At 37.0% G+C, this 25,700-nt stretch overlaps 1 protein-coding gene across 1 annotated transcript in view; it reads right to left on the bottom strand.

Moving 5' to 3' along the window:
- Positions 1–25,700, bottom strand: part of LOC117337226 — a 162,269-nt gene that overhangs the window by 17,932 nt on the left and 118,637 nt on the right. Inside the window, exon 4 of the mRNA XM_033898095.1 lies at positions 19,014–19,154. Coding sequence (XP_033753986.1) covers positions 19,014–19,154 — 141 coding nt within the window. The remainder of the gene's footprint in view (positions 1–19,013; positions 19,155–25,700) is intronic.

Here is a 25,700-nt window from a genome sequence, read left to right as displayed (position 1 = left end):
TCTGTGGATGAATGAGGGAGGAGGATGTAATAGCCCTATATCTATGGATTGATGAGGGAGGAGGATGTAATAGCCCCGTTATCATATATAATTAATTCAAATATACATTTCACTTATGTAGGTTGGAACCAACGTGTGCATATTTCCCTGAGAGGAAAGCCTGAATTTCTGTAAAGCAGACTCTCTACAATCCAAAGCTCTCTAAATACCTGTAGGTGCGCAAAATCACAAAGTCACAATGGAGTCGAGCTTAGACAGAGTCCACTGTATCTGATTTTTTTGTGATAAGATTTACAGCAGTAGGTAGGACTCCTACCACAATCATCTTCACTCAGGACTACTTACATTTGTAATATTTAGATCTACTAAATGGTCCATCAATATAAGGCACCCCATCAGAAAGACATTCTATGGCAATTTTTACAAATGATGTGTTGCCTAGAGAGGAGCATTCACATTGTTAGTATACTTATCAATATCAATTTACCTCGCTATTGTCTGCATGAGTTTATATTCTGTGTCTTTTTTATCATCACACAAGATCAATAATGTAACACAAATAAAAACATATTTTAGAAAACTACAGTAAATAAGACGGTACTACACAAGGACCTTGATAGTTCCTGAAAGTTAACACAATGACCTTGATAATTCCTGAATGTTAAGCAGACAAGGTTGTGAGGACATACATTTTTGTGTCACAATTCAGACTCAGCTGCTGTGGCATATCATCACCATAGTTATAAACAATAAGATATAGAAATAAAAACAATATCTTTTTACTGTGGCATGGTCATGATACATACATACTTTTCCAGACAAAACAATCTAATTTGGTCCAATGATATATTGTACTTCCATCCATGAAGCCCTTATTACACACCACATACCCAAACTATGTACCACACACCCAAACAATGTGACCTTGACCTTAAATCTAGCGGAAAAAAGGATTACAGATCTGTGACCTAAATTTGATGCTCTCAGTGACCTTGACCTTAAGTTTCCCCCAAAAGGATACAAATATGTGACCTTGAACTTCAGCTTCCCAAAAAAGGATGCAGATCTGTGACCTAAATTTGATGCTGTCAGTGACCTTGACCTTAAGTTTCCCCATAAAAGATACAGATCTGTGACCATAACCATACGTTTCCCCATAAAGGATACAGATCTGTGACCTTGACCTTAAGTTTCACCATAAAGGATACACATCTGTGACCTTGACAGTAAGTTTCCCCATAAAGGATACAGATCTGTGACCTTGACCGTAAGTTTCCCCATAAAGGATACAGATGTGACCTTGACCTTAATTTTCCCCATAAATGGATACTGGTCTGTGACCTTGACCTTAAGCTTCCCCAAAATGGATACAGATATATGACCTTAAGTATGACGACTCCCGATAGATGCTAACCTAACAATACCTTACAATTATAACACATTGTAGTATCCATAAACATCCATAAAGGCACATTTTCCTAAGTATAGTTGAAGCTGGTAAAAACACAACTCACTTAAGCTTTTTTATCCACATAATCAATACTTAACTTACAATAAACCAACAGATAGTTCCACGAAACTCATAAGTCTTTCATGATCAGCTTGACATCATTTAAATGAAAGTTTCCAGTAGGCAGCTATAATATGAATATGTTACAGATACTAGGTCAAAGTCTGGTAATATTTAACAATTAAACTACGTATTTTCTTTGCACTTGGAAGAAGGTTCATCATAGATATAGTCCAATACGAAGGAATTCCATAGTTATAATGCAATCCTTTGACTTTGTGAAGAAGTTCGGCTACTGGAACATATAAGACTGGTAACAGTGGTGACAACTATTTTTATAAAAGCAACACTTCCTGGCCGACCATGATTATGATAAGGGTTTAATCATGTATGGGTGATGGCACAGACGATATGGAAAGAGAGTTAAGTACATGATACATGGCCCTGCCCAGACAGCAGATTGCACACTTGATCCCAGTACATGCTTGTGGTCTAGACAATAGTACTTCTGCTGATGGCCAGTATCCTGTGAATCACCAGGCCTGCAGAGCTCATGTGATTCATTCCCTTTTAACCTTTTTTAAAAAATCAAGGACAGATACCTTTTGCCGCATCAGAAGAAAATAAAAACTAAAATCATTATATTTCGTGCACAGATGTCGTAAATTATTTGTTATCTGTAAAACCAATGTAAGATATAGTGGGCTACGATTTCCGATTTTGGTCTCTGATTCATATCTAGTAACTCAACTTTCGAAAAACAAAAAGAAACCACAGATAAAAAATAATATCCAGCAAAAATTTAAACATTAGAATAACATTTGTGTGTAAAACAGCAAGCTTAACATTGGAGAAACATTACATGTTTCGGTTTGTCGGACTATATCCTCCCAACCATGCATTGAGTGAAACGACTTCTTAATAAGGTTACAAGGTTCTAGAAAACTTGCTGAATTGGCCTAAACCTTTGTATAAAGTTCAACCAATCAAAATCTATTTGAAATGAGAAGTTGAATGAAGACACTGACTTAAGAAAGTTTTTTTCTAAAAAAAGCCACATTAAAGCCTCTTTATGTTTTTGTTTATGAATACATAATAATAATTAAGGAACTTCACCGAGCTAAACGTCATAATCAATTACTTCAAACAGGAACTATTGTAATGTGATAATTAATTTAAGTTATTGATATCAAATATAGATATTACATCAGAATGTCAAAATTTGTTGAAAATCAAAACCAAATGAACCTTGCTCTCATAAATGCTAGTAGCAGTATTCCAGCATGTTATTATCATGTGACAGCTACATGATCACCAGCCAATGAAGAGTCAGCATTTTTATACAGTCTAGAGAAGTTATATCACAACAAAAACTTACATTATAATTAATAATTGATGATTAGGGACACTAATGAATTGTTCAGGTGTCATATAAGGCAACTTATTCATGTTAGACCCTTATAAACTGACATGGTAGGCCAAGGCTGCATGGAGAACATTTAGAACCTGGACAATCTCTGTACCAATGTACTTTTTTTCTGAATTATGTCCAGAATGTTACTTAATAACACCTCTGGTCATTGGTATGGCATATGACCTTAATTGACCTTAAGAAAAAAATGACCAAGAAATGAAATGTCACAACATGCCATAATAGTGATAGTATACATAGAAAGAGATGAATATATTTATTAATAAATAAATATTGGTATAAACCAACTTATATAAGGATATTGTTAAAGGTTTAAATGTTAACACATAGAAAAGATATCATTGGGAAAATTTGCACTTATTTGACCTCTGACCTGTTTGAGGTCAAGGTTGCAATGCACTTCACCAGTAGATGATAAAGGTATTCAGTAACTTTCAGTAAGATGTCTTTTAATTTAACAGTGTCAAAGTTATTGTCCAGATGAGCATTTATGGGCAAATGTGCACTTATTTGAACTTTGACCTGGGTCACAGAGACCTAGCCAGCACCGCATATTGGCTTTAGATAATCCAAGTATATTGCAATTTTCATAAAGATATCTTCAATGGGTTAAAAGCTATAGTCAAAACAAGAAATTATCAATACTTATATAAATAATAATAATTATAATTAAATCACGAGAGGATCAGAAGTCATCAGTCAAAACTTGCAAGAATATTTTCCTGACTCAACAGAGATACATATTTACATGCATAATATATGCAGAGTTTAAACAAACAAATAAAAATTACTATTTACAAATAAAACTGCATTCAAATAACTTCTGTAAATAAACCTGTACACTTATTCATTTTTTTAAATTAAATTTAAATTAAACTCCAACATTGTAAATCATCAAAAATCAGAATCAAAACTCCATACATAGATTGATTGCTATACACTCACTATGAAATCACCGACACTCAAACAATTTGTAAACAGAAATAAAATGTCCACATTTATCAAGGCTCAGTCCCAAGTGTTAAGTGCACTTGCACCCTGTGTCTATTATTACATTTGACCTTGAGATGACCTTAATTGCTTGTGTTTTAGGTGCAGGCGATAATGAGGAGGACGTACCTATAGACTGGTCATATTTCCCTCCTGTGAAGAAGCTCTGCCTCTATTGATCTCACTGTGGTTACACAATATGCTAATTACTGATATACCATCTGAATAATACAGTCACCAGACACGAGGCATTCTGTGGCGACGACTGACCAACTTAAACATCAAGTACACTGTACAAACCCAACAAGGTACCGTGTACATTTGTTTTTTTTAATTTGCCCAACATTTTTGCGCAATATTTCCAGTGCAAATCTTTTTAATACTTCATATAACAAAAGGCAGCATGTCTACAAGTTCTAATTATGCACCGTTTTTTTTTTTTTTTAATGTGTACACACATGGCAATGGTTTAAGTTAATGTGATCTATTCTTCTATGGTGAATAATCAAATCTTCTTACCTCATGGATTAAAAACAGACATGGTTGATGTCATATATATTTCACAGAATCATTAAATCATAAAAGATATTGCAACCTATGTGAATGCAACTGTAACAATTTTTAATAGATTTTTTTTTCTTCCAGAAGAATAATGTCTGTCCACAAAGATCACTCAGACAAAATTTAATTGCTTCATTTCAATTCCCATCAAAACAGGAGATGATCTAGTTTTAATCAACACTTTACCTTCATACATTAGACATAGCCGTCCCAGTTTAGGTAGTCATACACAGAAACAATTATACCTAGATAAAAATAAAATACACCTGTGTCTGACGAGGCTCAGATAAACATCCAAGTTCAATAGGTATACTGCTGTATGGTGGAGATATATACCCAGTCTGTGTGGGTGAATAGTTAGGCCGTCTAGAGAGTATCCAGTGGGTGTAATCAGGTATAACCAGGTGCAGGTAACAGGTCTAGGGAATGTCATACTCATTAGGTACAGGTAACATGTCTGGGGAATGTCATACTCATTAGGTACAGGTAACAGGTCTGGGGAATGTCATACTCGTTAGCTATACAGGTAACATGTCTGGGGAATGTCATACTCGTTAGCTATACAGGTAACATGTCCGGGGAATGTCATACTCCTTAGGTACAGGTAACATGTCTGGGGAATGTTATACTCGTTAGGTACAGGTAACAGGTCTGGGGAATGTCATACTTGTTAGCTACAGGTAACATGTCTGGGGAATGTCATACTCGTTAGGTACAGGTAACAGGTCTGGGGAATGTCATACTCGTTAGCTATACAGGTAACATGTCTGGCGAATGTCATACTTGTTAGCTACAGGTAACATGTCTGGGGAATGTCATACTTGTTAGCTATACAGGTAACATGTCTGGCGAATGTCATACTTGTTAGCTACAGGTAACATGTCTGGCGAATGTCATACTTGTTAGCTACAGGTAACATGTCTGGGGAATGTCATACTTGTTAGCTACAGGTAACATGTCTGGGGAATGTCATACTCGTTAGCTACAGGTAACATGTCTGGGGAATGTCATACTCGTTAGCTATACAGGTAACAGGTCCTGGGAATGTCATACTTGTTAGCTACAGGTAACATGTCTGGGGAATGTCATACTCGTTAGCTATACAGGTAACAGGTCTGGGGAATGTCATACTCGTTAGCTACAGGTAACAGGTCTGGGGAATGTCATACTCGTTAGGTACAGGTAACATGTCTGGGGAATGTCATACTCGTTAGGTACAGGTAATATGTCTGGGGAATGTCATACTCGTTAGGTACAGGTAACAGGTCTGGGGAATGTCATACTCGTTAGGTACAGGTAACATGTCTGGGGAATGTCATACTCGTTAGCTATACAGGTAACAGGTCTGGGGAATGTCATACTTGTTAGCTACAGGTAACATGTCTGGGGAATGTCATACTCGTTAGCTATACAGGTAACATGTCTGGGGAATTTCATACTCGTTAGCTATACAGGTAACAGGTCTGGGGAATGTCATACTCGTTAGGTACAGGTAACAGGTCTGGGGAATGTCATACTCGTTAGCTATACAGGTAACAGGTCTGGGGAATGTCATACTCGTTAGGTACAGGTAACATGTCTGGGGAATGTCATACTCGTTATATACAGGTAACATGTCTGGGGAATGTCATACTCGTTAGCTATACAGGTAACAGGTCTGGGGAATGTCATACTCGTTAGGTACAGGTAACATGTCTGGGGAATGTCATACTCGTTAGCTATACAGGTAACAGGTCTGGGGAATGTCATACTCGTTAGCTATACAGGTAACCAGTCTGGGGAATGTCATACTCGTTAGGTACAGGTAACATGTCTGGGGAATGTCATACTCGTTAGGTATACAGGTAACAGGTCTGGGGAATGTCATACTCGTTAGCTATACAGGTAACAGGTCTGGGGAATGTCATACTCGTTAGGTACAGGTAACAGGTCTGGGGAATGTCATACTCGTTAGGTATACAGGTAACTGGTCTGGGGAATGTCATACTTGTTAGGTATACAGGTAACAGGTCTGGGGAATGTCATACTTGTTAGCTATACAGGTAACAGGTCCCGGGAATGTTGAAGATATATACCAACCCGCCCTGTTTTGGGGGGGGGGGGGGAGAGACACTAGATATGGTATATACTGTACCAACCCGCCCTGTGTAGGGGGGAGACACTAGATATGGTATATACTGTACCAACCCGCCCTGTGTAGGGGGGAGACACTAGATATGGTATATACTGTACCAACCCGCCCTGTGTAGGGGGGAGACACTAGATATGGTATACTGTACCAACCCGCCCTGTGTAGGGGGGAGACACTAGATATTGTATATACTGTACCAACCCGCCCTGTGTAGGGGGGAGACACTAGATATGGTATATACTGTACCAACCCGCCCTGTGTAGGGGGGAGACACTAGATATTGTATATACTGTACCAACCCGCCCTGTGTAGGGGGGAGACACTAGATATGGTATATACTGTACCAACCCGCCCTGTGTAGGGGGGAGACACTAGATATGGTATATACTGTACCAACCCGCCCTGTGTAGGGGGGAGACACTAGATGTGGTATATACTGTACCAACCCGCCCTGTGTAGGGGGGAGACACTAGATATGGTATATACTGTACCAACCCGCCCTGTGTAGGGGGGAGACACTAGATATGGTATATACTGTACCAACCCGCCCTGTGTAGGGGGAGACACTAGATATGGTATATACTGTACCAACCCCCCCTGTGTAGGGGGGAGACACCAGATATGGTATATACCAACCCGCCCTGTGTAGGGGGGAGACACTAGATATGGTATATACCAGACTACAATATATTTACTTCAATATTCGAGTACCTCTTTTTTAATAGTCATAATTTCAAAAAATGCATTAGTCCAATGGATAACAGCTTCAACATACATGTTGTTTATCAGGTAAAGTTCACATGAATGATACATCAGTCACATTTGTCTATAAGTACCATGTGTTAAGATCTGTTATACTGCTATGAAATATCCTTGCAGCCATCTGTACAAGATTTATATGATGAGATGATATACATGCTGTCTTCAGCCCTTTAGTGTACTGGATATCATTATTACAGTATTACACTCTAAAGATCAGAACTACATTTCCTACAAGGCCTATTTTAGTGATTGGAGCATTTCTTATAATAAACATCACCTATCTGTGACCTGACAAACTGCAAGCACAGACTACTTGTAATAGTTTAATAGATTAAACAGTATATATAGCGGTGTGTGTACTGTCTGTGTATATTTAGTGGTCTATGTACACAATACTATCTACAACTACTTACACACACTGTCTGTTGGCCCTGCTACACATATCCCCAAACCTTCTCTCTACATTCAGCTTTTTACATAAAACAGCTCTGTGCTACTGACCTACCCATGAACCTGTAGGCTTGACTCCCCTGACCTCACAGGCCTCCACCAAATCAATGGTCATGTCTGTAATGATTGTCTGGCTATCACACAACAGAATGGGGAGGGGGGATAAACAAGGGGCAGGAGGGGACACCGGAATGGAGGGGGATAAACAAGGGGCAGGAGGGGACACCGGAATGGAGGGGGGAAGGAACAGGGGACTAGAGGGGACACCAGAATGGAGGGGTGGGAGGAACAGGGGACTAGAGGGGACACCAGAATGGAGGGGAAGGAACAGGGCACTAGAGGGGACACCAGAATGGAGGGGTGGGAGGAACAGGGGACTAGAGGGGACACCAGAATGGAGGGGAAGGAACAGGGGACTAGAGGGGACACCAGAATGGAGGGGTAGGAACAGGGGACTAGAGGGGACACCAGAATGGAGGGGAAGGAACAGGGGACTAGAGGGGACACCAGAATGGAGGGGTAGGAACATGGGACTAGAGGGGACACCAGAATGGAGGGGAAGGAACAGGGGACTAGAGGGGACACCAGAATGGAGGGGTAGGAACAGGGGACTAGAGGGGACACCAGAATGGAGGGGAAGGAACAGGGGACTAGAGGGGACACCAGAATGGAGGGGAAGGAACAGGAGACTAGAGGGGACACCAGAATGGAGGGGGAGGAACAGGGGACTAGAGGGGACACCAGAATGGAGGGGAAGGAACAGGGGACTAGAGGGGACACCAGAATGGAGGGGAAGGAACAGGGCACTAGAGGGGACACCAGAATGGAGGGGAAGGAACAGGGCACTAGAGGGGACACCAGAATGGAGGGGAAGGAACAGGGCACTAGAGGGGACACCAGAATGGAGGGGTGGGAGGGGAGGAACAGGGGACTAGAGGGGACACCAGAATGAAGGGGGAGGAACAGGGGACACCAGAATGGAGGGGATAAACAGGGGGCAAGAGGGGACAAGAAATAACAGAACGGAGGGATGGGGTGGGATAAACAGGGGACAAGAGGGGAAAAGACATCAAAATAGAAGGGTGAGAGTCTGAGACACTACAGAGATACATGGAAAGGCATACAACAATTACAGTGTACGATGAGTAAACAATACACAACAGAATGAGAAGTAAACATTACATGGAGGGGACGGGGAGGGGAGAGGGGGAGGATAGGGGACGGGCAGGGGATAATAAACAAGAGGCAGGGGGAACACAGCATAGAGGTAAGAATAGGACATCACAAAACAGAAAGATGGGGTGTGTATACATTATGTATGGCGGGGGTCAGGAGGGGACAAACATATGCCACAGGGGGCAGGAAAGGGGCAATTAGCAACCTACAACCCTGTATGGAGGTCAAATTCAGAAACAAGTTAAACATACAGTGACAAACATATATATATACTTAGTATATTATCAGCCTATCACACAAACACAAAAAAAGAAGAACAACAATTCTTGTAAGCCCTGAAACACTAGGTTCAAAATCAAATGTTGGAAAAGATAGGAACGACAGAATAGCAGACAATCTTCTTCTGAGGTCAGGGTCCACACACCTGTCCAAGATAATGACCGAATTCATTTAACAATGTGTCAGGCTTTACAATGTAAACAAGATACTTGGGGTCAAATTCTACATGGGAAAAAAAATCAAACCAGAAATATTGTGAAATGTGATCAGGATCCATGTGACACTGGGCAGTGAAGGAATGACAGGGTGACGGTTAAGACAAAGCTTCACAGGAAGATGGCCTTGACCCCAACATATTCCCAAGGTGACTACCACAAAGGTCTCAACATCTGATTCAGTATTGGGGTCAATCAAGGCAGGACAGTGCAACATGACAGGCCAAGTCAACATCAGAATTTATGTTAAACTCCAAAAGGAATGTTTCATTTTACATACTCACATTTTTCAAATATGCAAAGACATAAAAATAATTTTATCTGAATTGTTTCTGTTTTCTTCATCTTGAATCAGTATTTAATACAGGTGCTGTTCTTATCCTGCAATAGACCGAGGAGTTTCATACATAAACTTGTAGCTCGATGTAAGGGTGAGCTTATCGCTGGACAATGAAATCATTTTAACATTTTCACTGGACTGCCATATGCAACAACATTAGTATAGTACTGTATGGTTTAACCAAAATCAGCCATACACAATCATTCGTTTAGTATTGTATGGTTTTACCAAAATCGGGCCATACACAATCATTCGTTTAGTATTGTATGGTTTTACCAAAATTGGCCCAATTACACCAACATTCGTATAGTAATTATCGAAAATGGGCCAAACACTAACTGGGTCACTGGAAAGGTATAGTCTTTTTTTAAAAAACATTGTTACATATTTCTCTTATTTGGTCCTTAGTGACCCCTTATAATTTACTCGCTCCATAATTAGCATAGACAGCAATTTTCAGGGGGTCTGGGGGGCAAAGCCCCTTGAAGGCGTAGAGTTTATGCCAATATTATTTAAGGGTAATACCTGTTTTAAAACAGACCATTTATGCAGCAAAACAATGTTTATATAACTGAATAGATTACATAAACAATCCAGTCAAAGTCCATTTGCTTTTTTTAAATCTGGTCACAATTCAGGGGTTTTGAAAGAGCTTTGCCATTTTTATTCAACCCCGAGGTATATTTTTCAGTGTCAGATACGTTTGAAAAAAATATTACAAATTCAAGCGTTTACCACAACGTATTATCTCCCTTTGTCTACTTTTCTTTCCTATATATACACTAGCAGACAAAATATTTTTGTGGAAATGGATACAAACAAAGAGGCAAGTGTGGTTTACAAAACGTCTATAAATGTTATAATACAAACAAAGAGGCATGTGTGGTTTACAAAACGTCTATAAATGTTATAATACAAACAAAGAGGCAAGTGTGGTTTACAAAACGTCTATAAATGTTATAATACAAACAAAGAGGCAAGTGTGGTTTACAAAACGTCTATAAATGTTATAATACAAACAAAGAGGCAAGTGTGGTTAACAAAACGTCTATAAATGTTATAATACAAACAAAGAGGCAAGTGTGGTTTACAAAACGTCTATAAATGTTATAATACAAACAAAGAGGCAAGTGTGGTTTACAAAACGTCTATAAATGTTATAATACAAACAAAGAGGCAAGTGTGGTTTACAAAACGTCTATAAATGTTATAATACAAACAAAGAGGCAAGTGTGGTTTACAAAACGTCTATAAATGTTATAATACAAACAAAGAGGCAAGTGTGGTTTACAAAACGTCTATAAATGTTATAATACAAACAAAAACTTCTACAATGACAAAACAATAATCTGACGGGGGAAAAAAATCAAGGCTAACACCCCTCTGAAATTTTCTTAATTTCTGTATTGATCTCAAAAATGATCAAAATTGGTGCCAAATTGGCGGAAATCCGCTGATCGGCGGAACATTTCCATCTCTGATTAAAATTGAAGAGAAATCTTTGAAATGCATACGTGAAAATTCTTTTGAAGTTGCATGCTGATCATCTGATCAAAGTGCTAGATTACATAAGGGGCAGAAATAATTACCTTTATGAAAAACTCATTCAAATCAAGATAAATAGGTTTTTGGTGATTGTTTGTATTGGGTTTGCAATATTCAGATAGTATTGTGCGTAAATAATAATCTGTGTACTTGTTGAAGAAATCAGAGATCTCTGAAGAAGAAATACAAGCCAGCAAAAGGGATAGGCTATTTACAGAGTAATGCCAATCTTTATCGGTGGATATTTCATGATTGATTTACATTCAGTTGTATCATTATCATTAACCGAAAAGGAGCTTGTGCTACAGACTTTCTATACAAGGCACTAACCATCGTCATAATGCACCGCAAACATACAGGAGAAAATAAACAATATTCAAGACCTCAAACATACGGGGGGGTGGGTATCAAACTGATACAGAATCCATGAGCAAGCACATCTTTAAATTTCTCTGAGGATACAATAAAAATAAGAAATTAACTTGCACCTAAATCTCCAGACAACATTAAAGTCATAAAAATATCCAAAAGTCCAAACCTATTCAGTAAAATGTTACATGTACTGCATTCAGCAAATATCAAGGACATTCTAGAAACCACAAAAAATACCTCCAATCACACACATGGAAATGGAAAGTTTTGTTTGATTATATCTATAGGGTAACAATCCTCAACAAGAGATCTCAGAGGGATCATGGTGCCCACCATTGAATGATCTTTATTGGTTCTATGTCAGACTGATCCTTATCTATATTTCCCCCCTCTTTTCTTCTTTTTCCTCTTAGCAATCTGATAACAAGAACAAAAGGAACCTACATGTGAAGAATGAGACCCCCCCCCCTCTAGTTCTTTTCAAGAAATAGCAATAACAAACTTCAATTCTCAAAATCCAAGAGATGGCTGCCTGTTGGCCATTTTGTTTTTCTGATCAAAAATCAAAACTAAACTGACACAACTAGGCACCAAGTGGAATCTACACATGAATATGGCTCCTGTACTTTTCAAAAAATAAGGAATGTTTACGGATGGACGGACAAGAGACAGCCGATGTACGGACTGACCATTGATGCAAGGTGATTTGAATAATGGTGATATTAGACCAGTAAATGAAGGTAAGGATGAGTTCATCCAATTTTCTCATTGCCATAGATACCATGGTAGAGCACAGCATCCAGTAAATGAAGGTTAGGATGAGTTCATCCAAACTTCTCATTGCCATGGATACCGTGGTACCACACAGCATCCAGTAAATGGTGGTAAGGATGAGTTCATCCAAACTTCTCATTGCCATAGATACCATGGTACCACACAGCATCCAGTAAATGAAGGTAAGGATGAGTTCATCCAAACTTCTCATTGCCATAGATACCGTGGTACCACACAGCATCCAGTAAATGGTGGTAAGGATGAGTTCATCCAAACTTCTCATTGCCATAGATACCATGGTTGAGCACTGTGAGCATCCAGTAAATGAAGGTAAACTTCTCATTGCCATGGATACCGTGGTACCACACAGCATCCAGTAAATGAAGGTAAACTTCTCATTGCCATAGATACTGTGGTACCACACAGCATCCAGTAAATGAAGGTAAACTTCTCATTGCCATATATTAACATTTACACTGCAGCCCCACTATATAACTTTACCAAGCTCACTTGAAGGTTACGAGTCCATAACTTCCAAATCTTTATTATGACGTCATTATTATAGTGATGTCATAATTGTCACGTCGGCAATAACGAAAGATGGCTGTTGAAAAGGCTGTTCCGCCTATGATGATAATAATTTGTTCATTCATGTCGGAGGAAAATTCCTGGATTTAGTCTTTAAAAATCATTGTCAAATGTAAATATAGGCATTGAACTGCTTTCATTTTGAAGTTATGGGCTGATGACACGGTTCATGATGAATTTGCCTTTGTCCAGTTGGCATTCATCAGCCCATAACTTCCAACTGAAAGCAGTTCAATGCTTAAAGATACCATGGTAGAGCACAGCATATCTAATGTCTCTGATCAGGCAGACTCATTCAGTCCTCAACTAGAAGGCATTACATCATCTATGGACTTCACTCTCATTTCACCCTTTTTGGTAGGACAATAGAAACCTTTGGACAATATTGTTAACTGCAACATGCACTGTATCATAGAGCAGAATTATTATCTGTGCTCTGCAAAAAATTAGATTTTGTGCTGACTGTACCCTATACAAAATTGTGATGCAGGATTGTCTTCAAACTGTCCCTGCACAAAATTGTGATGCAGAATTGTGTTGACTGTGCTCTGCACAATATCCTGCTGCACAAATTGTGTTGACTGCACCCTGCAGGCTATAGACACAACCTGATACTTATATGGATTTATACGGTGTACCACAGTTAGGACTCCGTCATTGATTTCTCGGCTCAAGTGATGACACATCCATTGATCCCAACCAATTTTATTTTCCTGCAAATTAAATTTCTTTACTGGCTTTATCATGTAAAACTTCTGAGAGTTTGTGCCGAGGAAATGAAACATATGACTTTTCTCCATGGAGTTTACTGATGCACATCTCGCAACATCTATGGTTCTAATGTCTGCAAAACTTGTTTCTGTCTTGTTTTTGTCATAATCCCATTTGTCAACATAATGTCATAATTCTGTTTGGCCAACTTATGGTTTTGCTGTTCAAAGAAGCGGTTTCAGTTTCAAATTCCCATTTGTCAATAAATATTGAGAGTGAGCCTGCTTTAGGTTTCCACTTGATTTTAACAGATGCTTGCATGCTGGCCTTGGAAATTAGAAAAGAAAAAAGAAATGGATCTGCCCAATTGTAATAAATAATGTATATGTATTACATATGTGAATACACTAATTGTGACGTCATCAATGAAATATTCTTGGTAATGAAAAGACGAACATGATTTGTCCAATAAACCTTGTTTGTTATCCTCAAATGTTAAGTACCGTATTTATCCTTAAAAAGAATTTACCCCCTAGTCTAAAGGTTAAGTACCATATTTATCCTCAATAAGAACCCTACCCTAGTCTAAAGGTTAAGTACTGTATTTATCCTTAATAAGAACCCTCCCCTAGTCTCAAAGTTTAGTACCATATTTATCCTCAATAAGAACCCTACCCTTGTCTAAAGGTTAAGTACTGTATTTATCCTCAATAAGAACCCTCCCCTAGTCTCAAAGTTTAGTACCATATTTATCCTCAATAAGAACCCTCCCCTAGTCTCAAAGTTTTGTACCATATTTATCCTCAATAAGAACCCTACCCTTGTCTAAAGGTTAAGTACTGTATTTATCCTCAATAAGAACCCTCCCCTAGTCTCAAAGTTTAGTACCATATTTATCCTCAATAAGAACCCTCCCCTAGTCTCAAAGTTTAGTACCATATTTATCCTCAATAAGAACCCTACCCTTGTCTAAAGGTTAAGTACTGTATTTATCCTCAATAAGAACCCTCCCCTAGTCTCAAAGTTTAGTACCATATTTATCCTCAATAAGAACCCTACCCTAGTCTAAAGGTTAAGTACTGTATTTATCCTCAATAAGAACCCTCCCCTAGTCTCAAAGTTTAGTACCATATTTATCCTCAATAAGAACCCTCCCCTAGTCTCAAAGTTTAGTACCATATTTATCCTCAATAAGAACCCTACCCTTGTCTAAAGGTTAAGTACCGTATTTATCCTCAAATAAGAACCCTCGAGACCCCTTGTCTGAAAATTTAATACCATATTTATCCTCAAATAAGAACCTCCCCAAGTCTAAAAGTTTAGCACTGTATTTTTCCTCAATTAAGCCCTTTTCTTAATTTAAAAGTTTACTTTGTCTCAGGTAACCTTATAAAAGCTTTATTTTATTAGCAGAATGTTCATCCTCGATCTCCATCCATCTATTCTATCAGCGGAAAGCTTATCCTCAATTTCTTTCCAAATGTCAAGCTACTTAAACCCTCTATTTCATCAGCGGAAAACTTTCCCAGTCTATCTCCATCCAAAGGATAAGCTATATATAAACCCTCTATTTCATCAGCGGAAAGCTCACTTTCGATCTCCATGTTAAGTTATACAAAAGTTCTATTGTATTAGCCGAATGCTCACTTTCGATCTCCATGTTAAGTTATACAAAAGTTCTATTGTATTAGCCGAATGCTCACTTTCGATCTCCATGTTAAGTTATACAAAAGTTCTATTGTATTAGCCGAATGCTCACCCTCGATCTCCATCCAAATGCCAAGCAATACAAAAGCTCTATTATATCAGCGGAATGCTCCCCTTTACCGTCTGAATGTTTAGCTACTAAATTCTACTCCTAGTGCTTTATGGAACATTATTTCAGATATGATTTGATTGGTCTATCAGGACTAACATAACAGTTTATGGAGAGGTGTCTCTTCCAGACAAATGTGAATTCGTATACATAAATTTTAATCCCCATCACTGTATCTGTACTTTTTACATCTATTTCTCTTTAGTATGTCTGTATTTTCCTCATTTAGAGCTGTCTCCGCTTCAGAAGCTGAGACGAAAAACAAGACAATTTAAGACAATATAGTTTGTGCGTCTGTTAAAGGAAAATTTGTCACTGATTGCATTAGATTTGTAGGATGTTAGAAATTCCCCCCAGAAATCACAGTACTGCTTTATATATGTGTTATCTACGAAATTCAAGACAATAAAAACACAAGAGCTGTACTGATTTCCCTAGATTATCATAAGACATATTAGGGACGCATCATCAGCCAGTCTCAGCACAGTATCAAGCTCTGCAGACAGAAATACCACCAGAAACACCTCCATGTACTAGACCAAATGCTACTATAGTTTTATAGGTAGCTCGATGCTACACATATGTTTCTTTTTTACTTTTATATTCCTCCAGTACTGCAATAATCCAATTGTTGATACTTTACTTCTAGCTGCAAATAGGGCAACTTTGTACATCAGACTTTTGATTTAGAATCTATTCTTAAACTATACACTTTGTAAATTATAGAAAACCTTCAGTTATTCATCACATAGAAAATGTAAAAAAGAAACTTAGGTTATTCATCACACAATTCTTTACCTCATTAAAGCAACATAATTGTAAATTTCCTCTGAGTATGCTATTTCTTAACAACAAAAGGCCCAGAGGGTCTGCATCGCTTACCTGGATATTTAAGTATGTATATATTTTCCCATTATTTTAGAGCTGGACTTCCAAACAACGCTTCAAATCAAATGTTGCCACACTTAGCCACACCCTTCCTTTATCCTATATTCAATCTCTTTTGCCCAATAGTGCTCCAGGCCAAATTTCAGCGAAATTCATTCAGTCATTCAGGATTTAAAGTAGAGATTTAAAGAATTTACCTCTATTTCCCTATCTAGCTCAACCATGCCTGGTACCTATCTAGCTCACCAATGACTGGTACCTTGACATTTAGACTTCAAAATCAAGAGAAATATACATTATACATCAACATGTACTATAATGTGAATCTTGTTTTCTTCCACCTCCATATAACAGTATAATACTCATATGCAAAGTTTAATTTGCTTTATCTAATTTAGGGCTTTTGTCAGAGATCAAATTTGTCTTTGACTGAAATGGCCTTGAACTTCGACCCAGTTACCTTAATTTTTGGTCAGATAATTTTATTACTATTTTTTTAATTCAGACCAACTTCATAATGCCACATCAAATTGTTCATCAGTGAAAAGTTACAAAATTTGACCTTGACTTTTGGTCCAATGACCTTGATCTTATATTAGACTGCATGAAATTAGTCAGCTCTTAAAGACAGATGGTATCATTGGTTTTAAATGACCTCAATTGACTATCTGCATATCTTTCCAATGATCACTTAACCTTATATTCTTTTGATTTCTTGAAACTGTTTCAGGTTCTGATGCCCTACCAAAAACATCAGCACTCCCTCTGTACCTGAGTAACAGTAAAATGAAGGATATCACTTTCACAGTTTGTTCATGAAGAAAAATAGCCTTATCTTAGCCTTTGACATTCGAATTCAATGGTAAAGTGCATGTTGAAATCATGTGTTTCGGTATTGTCTAGGAGGTGTACAACTAGAGAATATTCTCTGATCTTCCCGATTATTCACATGTCAGACCAAGCAATTCTATGACATGGAAAAAAAAATATTGCCTTCTACAACTTCACATCTTAAAAGCTTTTGGGTAGATTACAATGTTCAGACCAATTAATGTTTAAGATATAGTGGTACTCGACTATCACTATATTCATGCTTTTTGTTATCAATATTGCTAACCTCTTTTTATCAATGTTCCAGTGTTACTTATTATCGCTGCTCAAAACCCCTTGGCATCAGAGAGTTTGTAGTTATTGATATTTCCCAGTTATCTTCTCTGTTCACCTGTCTTGCAGTGCTATTGTTTTTTTTTGTTTTTCTTTCTCTCTCTCTTTCTTCCTCCTACAGTAAGCTGCCAACTGATCATATTCCTGGCAAAAACAGGTTGATGTACCTTCACTAGAATTCCACAGAAGTGGATGTGTCGCCTGCACCCACTTAATTAGAAGGGTGTCATTTAGAAATTTCATGGTCACCATAAGAAAAGCATCATGCTTTTGTTTCTGGTTGACTGGTTGTGGGAATTTAACATCCAAACATCATCTTAAGTCATATGTGGATGGTGTTATGATTGCATGAAACCATTATGGGTGGCATAACTCTATAAATAGATGGCAGAGTTTTTTTTTCTCACTGGTTTGGGATGGGGACCTTTTATATCATCTTGGGAAGAAAATTGGGGAATAGGGAAAGATTTTTTCCAGGAGTAAACTGCAAATTTTGGGAATTTGGCTTAAATATGAAATAATTTCAATTGAGAATAGGGCCCCATTAATGGCCCAAAAAAGGCCTCAGAAAAAGCCCTGGATGGAATTTGACACATATAGGACTGAAGTAGAACTCTTATCCCTCATTCATAAAAAAAAGTTGTGCATCAAGTTATATATTGATTAACAAATAGGCGAGCTATTAAATGACAAATAAAGTTTTCCATAAATCAAGGGACAATAACTCTTGTTACTAAGTTGGATGATAATAGGGTAATATTTGATGGAGTTATGGCATGGAAACAGCAGAAAACAAAAATTTCCGTAAATCAAGGGACCATTTCTCTGCCAATGAACGTCCGGCAAAATGCCATTTGAACTTGACCTAGCCCTTAAGGCATTTAACCTTGTTATTCGATTAACAAAAGCTTACATCGGATAGACGAATGAAAGGACGATCAGTAGACCATAAGACTTTCGTCAAATTTGATGGTTTGTTTACCATCCTATTAACAGCCAGGGTCATTTAAGGACGTGCCAGGTTTTGGAGGTGGAGGAAAGCCGGAGTACCCAGAGAAAAACCACCGGCCTACGGTCAGTACCTGGCAACTGCCCCACGTAGGTTTCGAACTCGCAACCCAGAGGTGGATGGCTAGTGATAAAGTGTCGGGACACCTTAACCACTCGGCCACCGCGGCCCCGAACATCGGACAGACAAAAGACCACTAAAGACTTTTGCCAAAGTTGATGGGCTTATAAAAAGAAAACAATAAAGTAAATAAAAATGAGATAACTTACAGAAGTAAGGGTAAGATAAGGAGAGACTTACACTGATAAGCACCGTCAGATTGAAGGGGCAGGCTTGGACAGTTGGACTCATCGGACCGGTCTGCACAGTGGTAGACTTTGTCACAAAGGAGTTTCTCCGACGTCAAACATGTCAAATCAGCACAGTAAAATACGCATTTATCTGTAACAGATCAAATCAGTAAATTACTACACAATGAAAATCTAGGCTATAAAACAAATATGTTTTGGAGCAACACTTCACAGATCTAATGACAAATCTATTTAAGTACAGTATACTGAAAATCAAGCATCTTCAATCAATATAAAAAAATTATCAATTACAAATATCAAAATACAATACAAAATACAATAAAATTAGAGACTTTGAAATAGAAAATATTTAAAGATGAACCAGTCTTACATTAAAGGAAATTAAGCTAATTAATGTGCCTATATAACCAAAGATATCAAATCTTACCAACTAAAGTGTAAAATGAATAGTCAAACCTGCCTATAATGACCACTGCAGGGAGACACCAGAAATGGTCTTTATAGACAGGTAGATATTTTTGCGCCAGCCTGCTTATTTGGAACCGCAATAATTCACTTGATATATAATTATATATACAGTAAACCTTCGGTTATTCAAACACACAGATAGTTCGAACAAGCATTTTTTTCTAGAAAAACAATAATTTTTTAGCTAGTAATAGTTCAAACTCTGGTTTTACATGTCAGTACATAATAATGTAAGTCATTATGTGATGGTATCAATACATGTAGGCTACATGTATTTTTCAAAAAAATATTTTTTTTCTATTAAGATTAAAATTTCAGTTATGTTTTTTTATATAACATGAGACCTATAGGTTATATAGTCTTAATGAAAAGAATAAAAGAAAAAAAAACGAAAACTAAAAAAACAAGCAAATTCATGGAATTTATATCCTTTGCTTTCTTGACATATTGTAGGTAAACATTTTTGAAGTTAGGAGTTAACATGTCAGTATAGCTCAACAGAATGATAAATTCTCTTGAGCCATAATTCATTGCTTGAAACTCAATAAAAAAATAAAGCCTTATACAGAAGTTAGATGTTTCACAAATTTGGCTGAGCTTTTAGGCCTTAATACATTAAATCATGTTCCTAAGTTTGCTGACTGAGAATGGTTAATGAAAATGCTTTTCATAAATCAAGGGGTGATGACACTGTTATGAAGTTTGATGATATTCATATAATATTTGTGGGAGAATTTCACGGAAATAATGGAAAACACTTTTTTTCCGTTAATCAAGGGGCCATAACACTGCCAAATAATGTTTGGTAAAACTAGTATTTAACCTAGTTACCAAGTTAAGGTATTTAACCTAGTTACCAAGTTAAGGTATTTAACCTAGTTACCAAGTTATGGTATTTAACCTAGTTACCAAGTTAATGTATTTAACCTAGTTACCATGTTAAGGTATTTAACCTAGTTACCAAGTTATGGTATTTAACCTAGTTACCAAGTTAAGGTATTTAACCTAGTTACCAAGTTATGGTATTTAACCTAGTTACCAAGTTAAGGTATTTAACCTAGTTATCAAGTTAATGTATTTAACCTAGTTACCAAGTTAAGATATTAAACCTAGTTACCAAGTTAAGGTATTTAACCTAGTTACCAAGTTAAGGTATTTAACCTAGTTACCAAGTTAAGCTATTAAACCTAGTTACTAAGTTAAGGTATTAAACCTAGTTACCAAGTTATGGTATTTAACCTAGTTACCAAGTTAAGGTATTTAACCTAGTTAGAAAGTTAAGGTATTTAACCTAGTTACCAAGTTATGGTATTTAACCTAGTTACTAAATTATGGTATTTAACCTAGTTACCAAGTTAAAGTATTTAACCTAGTTACCAAGTTATGGTATTTAACCTAGTTACCAAGTTAAGGTATTTAACCTAGTTACCAAGTTAAGGTATTTAACCTAGTTACCAAGTTAAGGTATTTAACCTAGTTACCAAGTTAAGGTATTTAACCTAGTTACCAAGTTATGGTATTTAACCTAGTTACCATGTTAAGGTATATAACCTAGTTACCATGTTAAGGTATTAACCTGTAGTTACCATTGAACGGTCCATCATAAAACATCAACCTATTCCTAAAAAGCTATTATTGAGTATCTTATCTTGTAAAAACAACATTTGACTTGGCTTCTTGATGTCACTGGGCTGTTGTTGCCATAAAACAATTGAGGCCTTTTTGGTTTTTTCATATTTTGTTGATTTCTAAGGAGTCTTTTTTAGTTCTTCCATACTTTGTTTATTTACTAGGTAAGTAAAATCAAATATATACATCCGATATAATGTTAAAAGCCTTCTGATCTTTGGATTGAGACACTGACTGAGATCAAGATGATTTTTGAAAATTTGAAATTATAGGTGTACAAAGGGAAGATTTTTGTGTGTGTATGCGTAGTATCTCTCTTTATTTCCTAATGCTTCAAAACCTTAGTGTCCTTAGTGACCATAAAAGGTCATACTCTAACAGATCTTTATTTCATACCGATTAAACAGATCAATTGACATGTACCTACACAGTCTAAATGTGTCTGGTAATTACTTCATCACAAATTGTTGGAACTGGAGAGTCATTGACCAGTGAATCACACCAGCAGACAGACACATCACGCCAGACTGATAATTTCTCCATATAAATTAATTACTGCAGCAGCCCCTCACAAATCATTACACACAAAAACCTTCCATGTATGTTATTCAGACAAAGTTGTCTCCCCTTGGACAGACAAAAACTTTCCTTGTTATCTCCATTAATTCGTTACCTATCATCCCCTAGGTAATTGACAGGTCACACTGGACGTCTTTTTCCACACCGACAAAAGTCTAGACCACTTGACCGCCCACTGCATATACACGTTTCTCCACAATGGATCACTTACACAAGTTTATCAGCAAGTGGCCAGTCACACAGGACATATACCTTTCTGAACTGACATAAGTCTACAATCAATTGACCACTCACATCTAAAACACACCTTTCTGAACTCGGACACAGGTCTAAATTCAATTGACCATTCACCTCGGATATATTTTTTTTGAACTTGGACACAGGTCTACATTCAACTGACCACTTACATCTAAAACACACCTTTCTGAACTCGGAGGACACAAGTCTACATTCAATTGACCATTCACATTAGACATACTCCTGTATATGTATCTCAACAGTGATGATGAAAATGGATCATTCCCTGTTAAAGCAAAGTAGTTTCGAACATTTGGGCCAGGGAACTAAGTAATTTTCTCGTTATTGGAGTTTGGTGCCATTCTCTATGATATTTATGTATCTTTTTTTGTGCGTTGGACATCAGTCCCAAATTACAACATCATTCACTTATTTAGGGGGATTATAACCTTAGATAACTTGGGTGAGCATCTGGCTGATCAACTCAGGTGGACATTTGAGGTATATTGTTCATCCTAGCTTCAATTGGTGAAGTTCGTGTATCTCAGGAAACTGTCATGTGATTGTCATGATAGTATTGGGAGAGCAAGACACTTAACCCTAATATGATCTTAATGGCATGTGATAGGCCTCCCATATATTATGTTCAGTGAGGTAGCCACCAGCTACTACAAAGAAATCCCACCTCAAAATGACCCTGACTGTTCAGTTGTAATAAACTCAGCAAATAATCAAGAGATACATGCAGCTAACTTTCTCTATTTTTATAAATCAACTTAAATTTTGGAAAGCATACCAATTGTTTAATTGCTCTTATAATTAATGAGTAAAAAAATTCCATTTTCAATCATTCTTGAAAAAAATCCTGATTAAAAAAAAAAACCTTGTCACTTTAATACATATTACCTGAGTTGCATAATTCCAACTGTATAACTGCTACTCAGATAACCTGGGGCTTTTATCTATAATGTATACTGTTTTAGGCTTAAAGAATGTGAAAAAAATTATAATCTCATAATGCTATGTTTCAAATAAGGTCAAGGTTTAAGTTTTTTAATGGAAAGGTGACATATTTTTACTAATAAATAAACTCACGACCAATGTAAAACTGTAATTTATGTCTGCAAGCTAATTTGCTAGTTGGTTTGGTACACATTAAGACAGAGTAGTATACCTGTTCTGGTGACCTTGGCTAGCAGACACTCAGGCAGGTGTGCTATGGAACCATATTATACAAAGTGCTACATACATTTTAGTCTACTAATGTAATCCATCATTTTGGCCCAGTTAATTTTCTTAACCTTTTGACAATTGCTTTTCATTTTTTGTTGTAACATGCAAGAGGAAGAGCACCCTGCTGAGTCTATATACCGTGTATATATATATACGGTGTGTATATATATATATATATATCTACTGGTGCAGGCATATGCAGCCAGTATGCTGCTGCCCTCCCTGTCTAGCTCTATAGACTTGCCGAGGTTTTCAGACATATTCCAATCAATACAGACGCCATAGATTTAACATGTATCTATAATTTATATAGAAATTAAGCTTTTCTGTCCACAGTTTGTTCAGTATTGAATAGGAAACAGCACATGCTCTTACAAGAACAATATCTATACATCATAATATATGGCTGCACTTTTCAATCTATAATTTACTGACGATATCAAAAAGATGTCATTAAGTATGTGTTCTGTTAAACAAACATTCCACACTGTACAGCACTTCAGAAAAAGCAAAATAAATTTTCTCCTTGTAAAGCACTCGAGAAAAAACAAAATGTATAATTCTTTCTAAGTCTATAAATCCTGTGATTAAAGCCCAGTGTTCACACTTAAGTGGGACTTCACATACTTTTTGTTAAAACTTGATAAAGATCTTTTTTTTTTACTCCATTTTTTTTATCAAATACTGTACTAAAGAATGATGATTTTATGGAGTACACGGTACTCTCCTGAACGGAGTACCATATTTGACATAATAACTGCCTCATCCTGCTTTAAGTTCCAATCCTCCTTTTTCTAAATTGTTTTTTTTTTTTTTTTTTTTTTGTAAATGAGGTGATTATTGTGTACAAGTGTATACAGCTACCAAGGCAATCTGATGAAAAAAGAAGTCTGTAGAGTAGAGTGGAAGACATTGAAAATTCTATCTATAGTAATGGTGACCTCATTTTTGAGGTGATAAATGGAGACCTTCATAGCAGTGACCTCATTTTTGAGGTGACAAAAAGTGTGCAAAGTTCATGGCAATCATATTTTAGTCTGAAGAGTGAGGGTGTTGAAAATTCTATCAATAGTAACAGTATATAACCTCATTTTGGAGATGATGAAAAACTGAACAAAGTTTCCTGGCAATCAGATTGATAAGGTACCAGACGGCCTGCTCATCTGGATATTTCAGCAATCATGGCAAAATACTCTCATATAAAATTTATATTACAAATATTTTCATACTGTTTCAGTTGCCTCTCCCAACATTGTGGACCAAATTCTGTAATACTTTCAGAAAGAAAAGAATTTCCAAATTTTTGCTATATAAATTTCCCCTATTTGGACCCACCCCTCCGGTCCAAGGGGCTCCACACCCTTCGGTTATAAAACAGTGGATTTCCTTTGCCCAAAAATGTCCCAGGCCAAATTTCATTAAAATCCATTTAGGACAAGTAGCAATTAAAAGGAAATGATGACAGATAATGGGCCAGATGAGCTTAAAATGAAGTCAGTTGAGTGGAGATGCTGAAAATTGAAAATTCTATCTGTAGTAATGATGACCTTATTTTTGAGGTGATGAAAAAGTGTACAAAGTTTTATGGCAATCAGATTTAAAATAAGAGGCCCAATGGGACTGTATTGCTCACCTGGCATTAATCCAAGAAGTGGCTATTAGCTTGAAAAATATATTAAGGTAATTCATTTGAATATCAATGCTGTAGATTGACCCCTGTGACCTTGTAGGTCAAAGAACAGGATTGGTAGCCCTTTAACCCAGCATGCTACAGGCAAAATATCAGGTAACTCACAGCATCTCAGTTACTGAGTAGATGTCATTAAAACATTTTAGCATATTGACCTCTATGACCTTCAATAAAAGTCAAAGTCATTAATTTGAACAAACTTGGTAGCCATGCTACAGGCCCAATATCAATTAAAAGTCTCTGGGCTTCTTGGTTCTTGAAAAAGTCAAAGTCGACAACGACGGAGGACACGACTATGGCAATGATTACTTTTGGTACTTTCGGCCAGGCTTAAGCTAATAAAGTCAATAGAGTGAAGATGTTGAAAATTCTACCTATAGTAAGACCTCATTTTAAGGTTGTGAATAAGTGAATAAAGTGTCTTATCACTTGGATTATAAAATAATATTGTTGAGTGATAATGTGGAAAATTCTATTTACGTTAAGTTACCTCATTTTGACTCCAGGTAGTTGATATGCACACTAGTACACAAGTTGATGGTTGTGAAAGAATTTCATGACAGTCGGATTAAAAATTAAGATGGAGGAGCAAGAAGGTTGCTCAGGCAGGTCTCTTTTATGTTCCCTGTTTATGCCCTTAAAACACTTAATGTTAAAAAAGGACAGGAAATAACAAGTTCACTTTAATTTAGGTCGCATTGCCTGCAGTTTTACACCTATATACCAGTTCAACATATAGACCATTCTAACACAGGGTTTTTATGGTTTTTCCAAGACTTTTTCAAAACAATTAAGGGCTAAATAGTGAACCCAGAGCTATGCAAGCACCATACTGACTCA

The sequence above is a fragment of the Pecten maximus genome, chromosome 11, assembly GCF_902652985.1.
Source record: "Pecten maximus chromosome 11, xPecMax1.1, whole genome shotgun sequence".
Classification (NCBI taxonomy): Eukaryota; Metazoa; Mollusca; class Bivalvia; order Pectinida; family Pectinidae; genus Pecten; species Pecten maximus.
The sequence above is the reverse complement of the archived record's forward strand: the minus strand, read 5'-3'. Positions and strand labels throughout refer to the sequence as shown.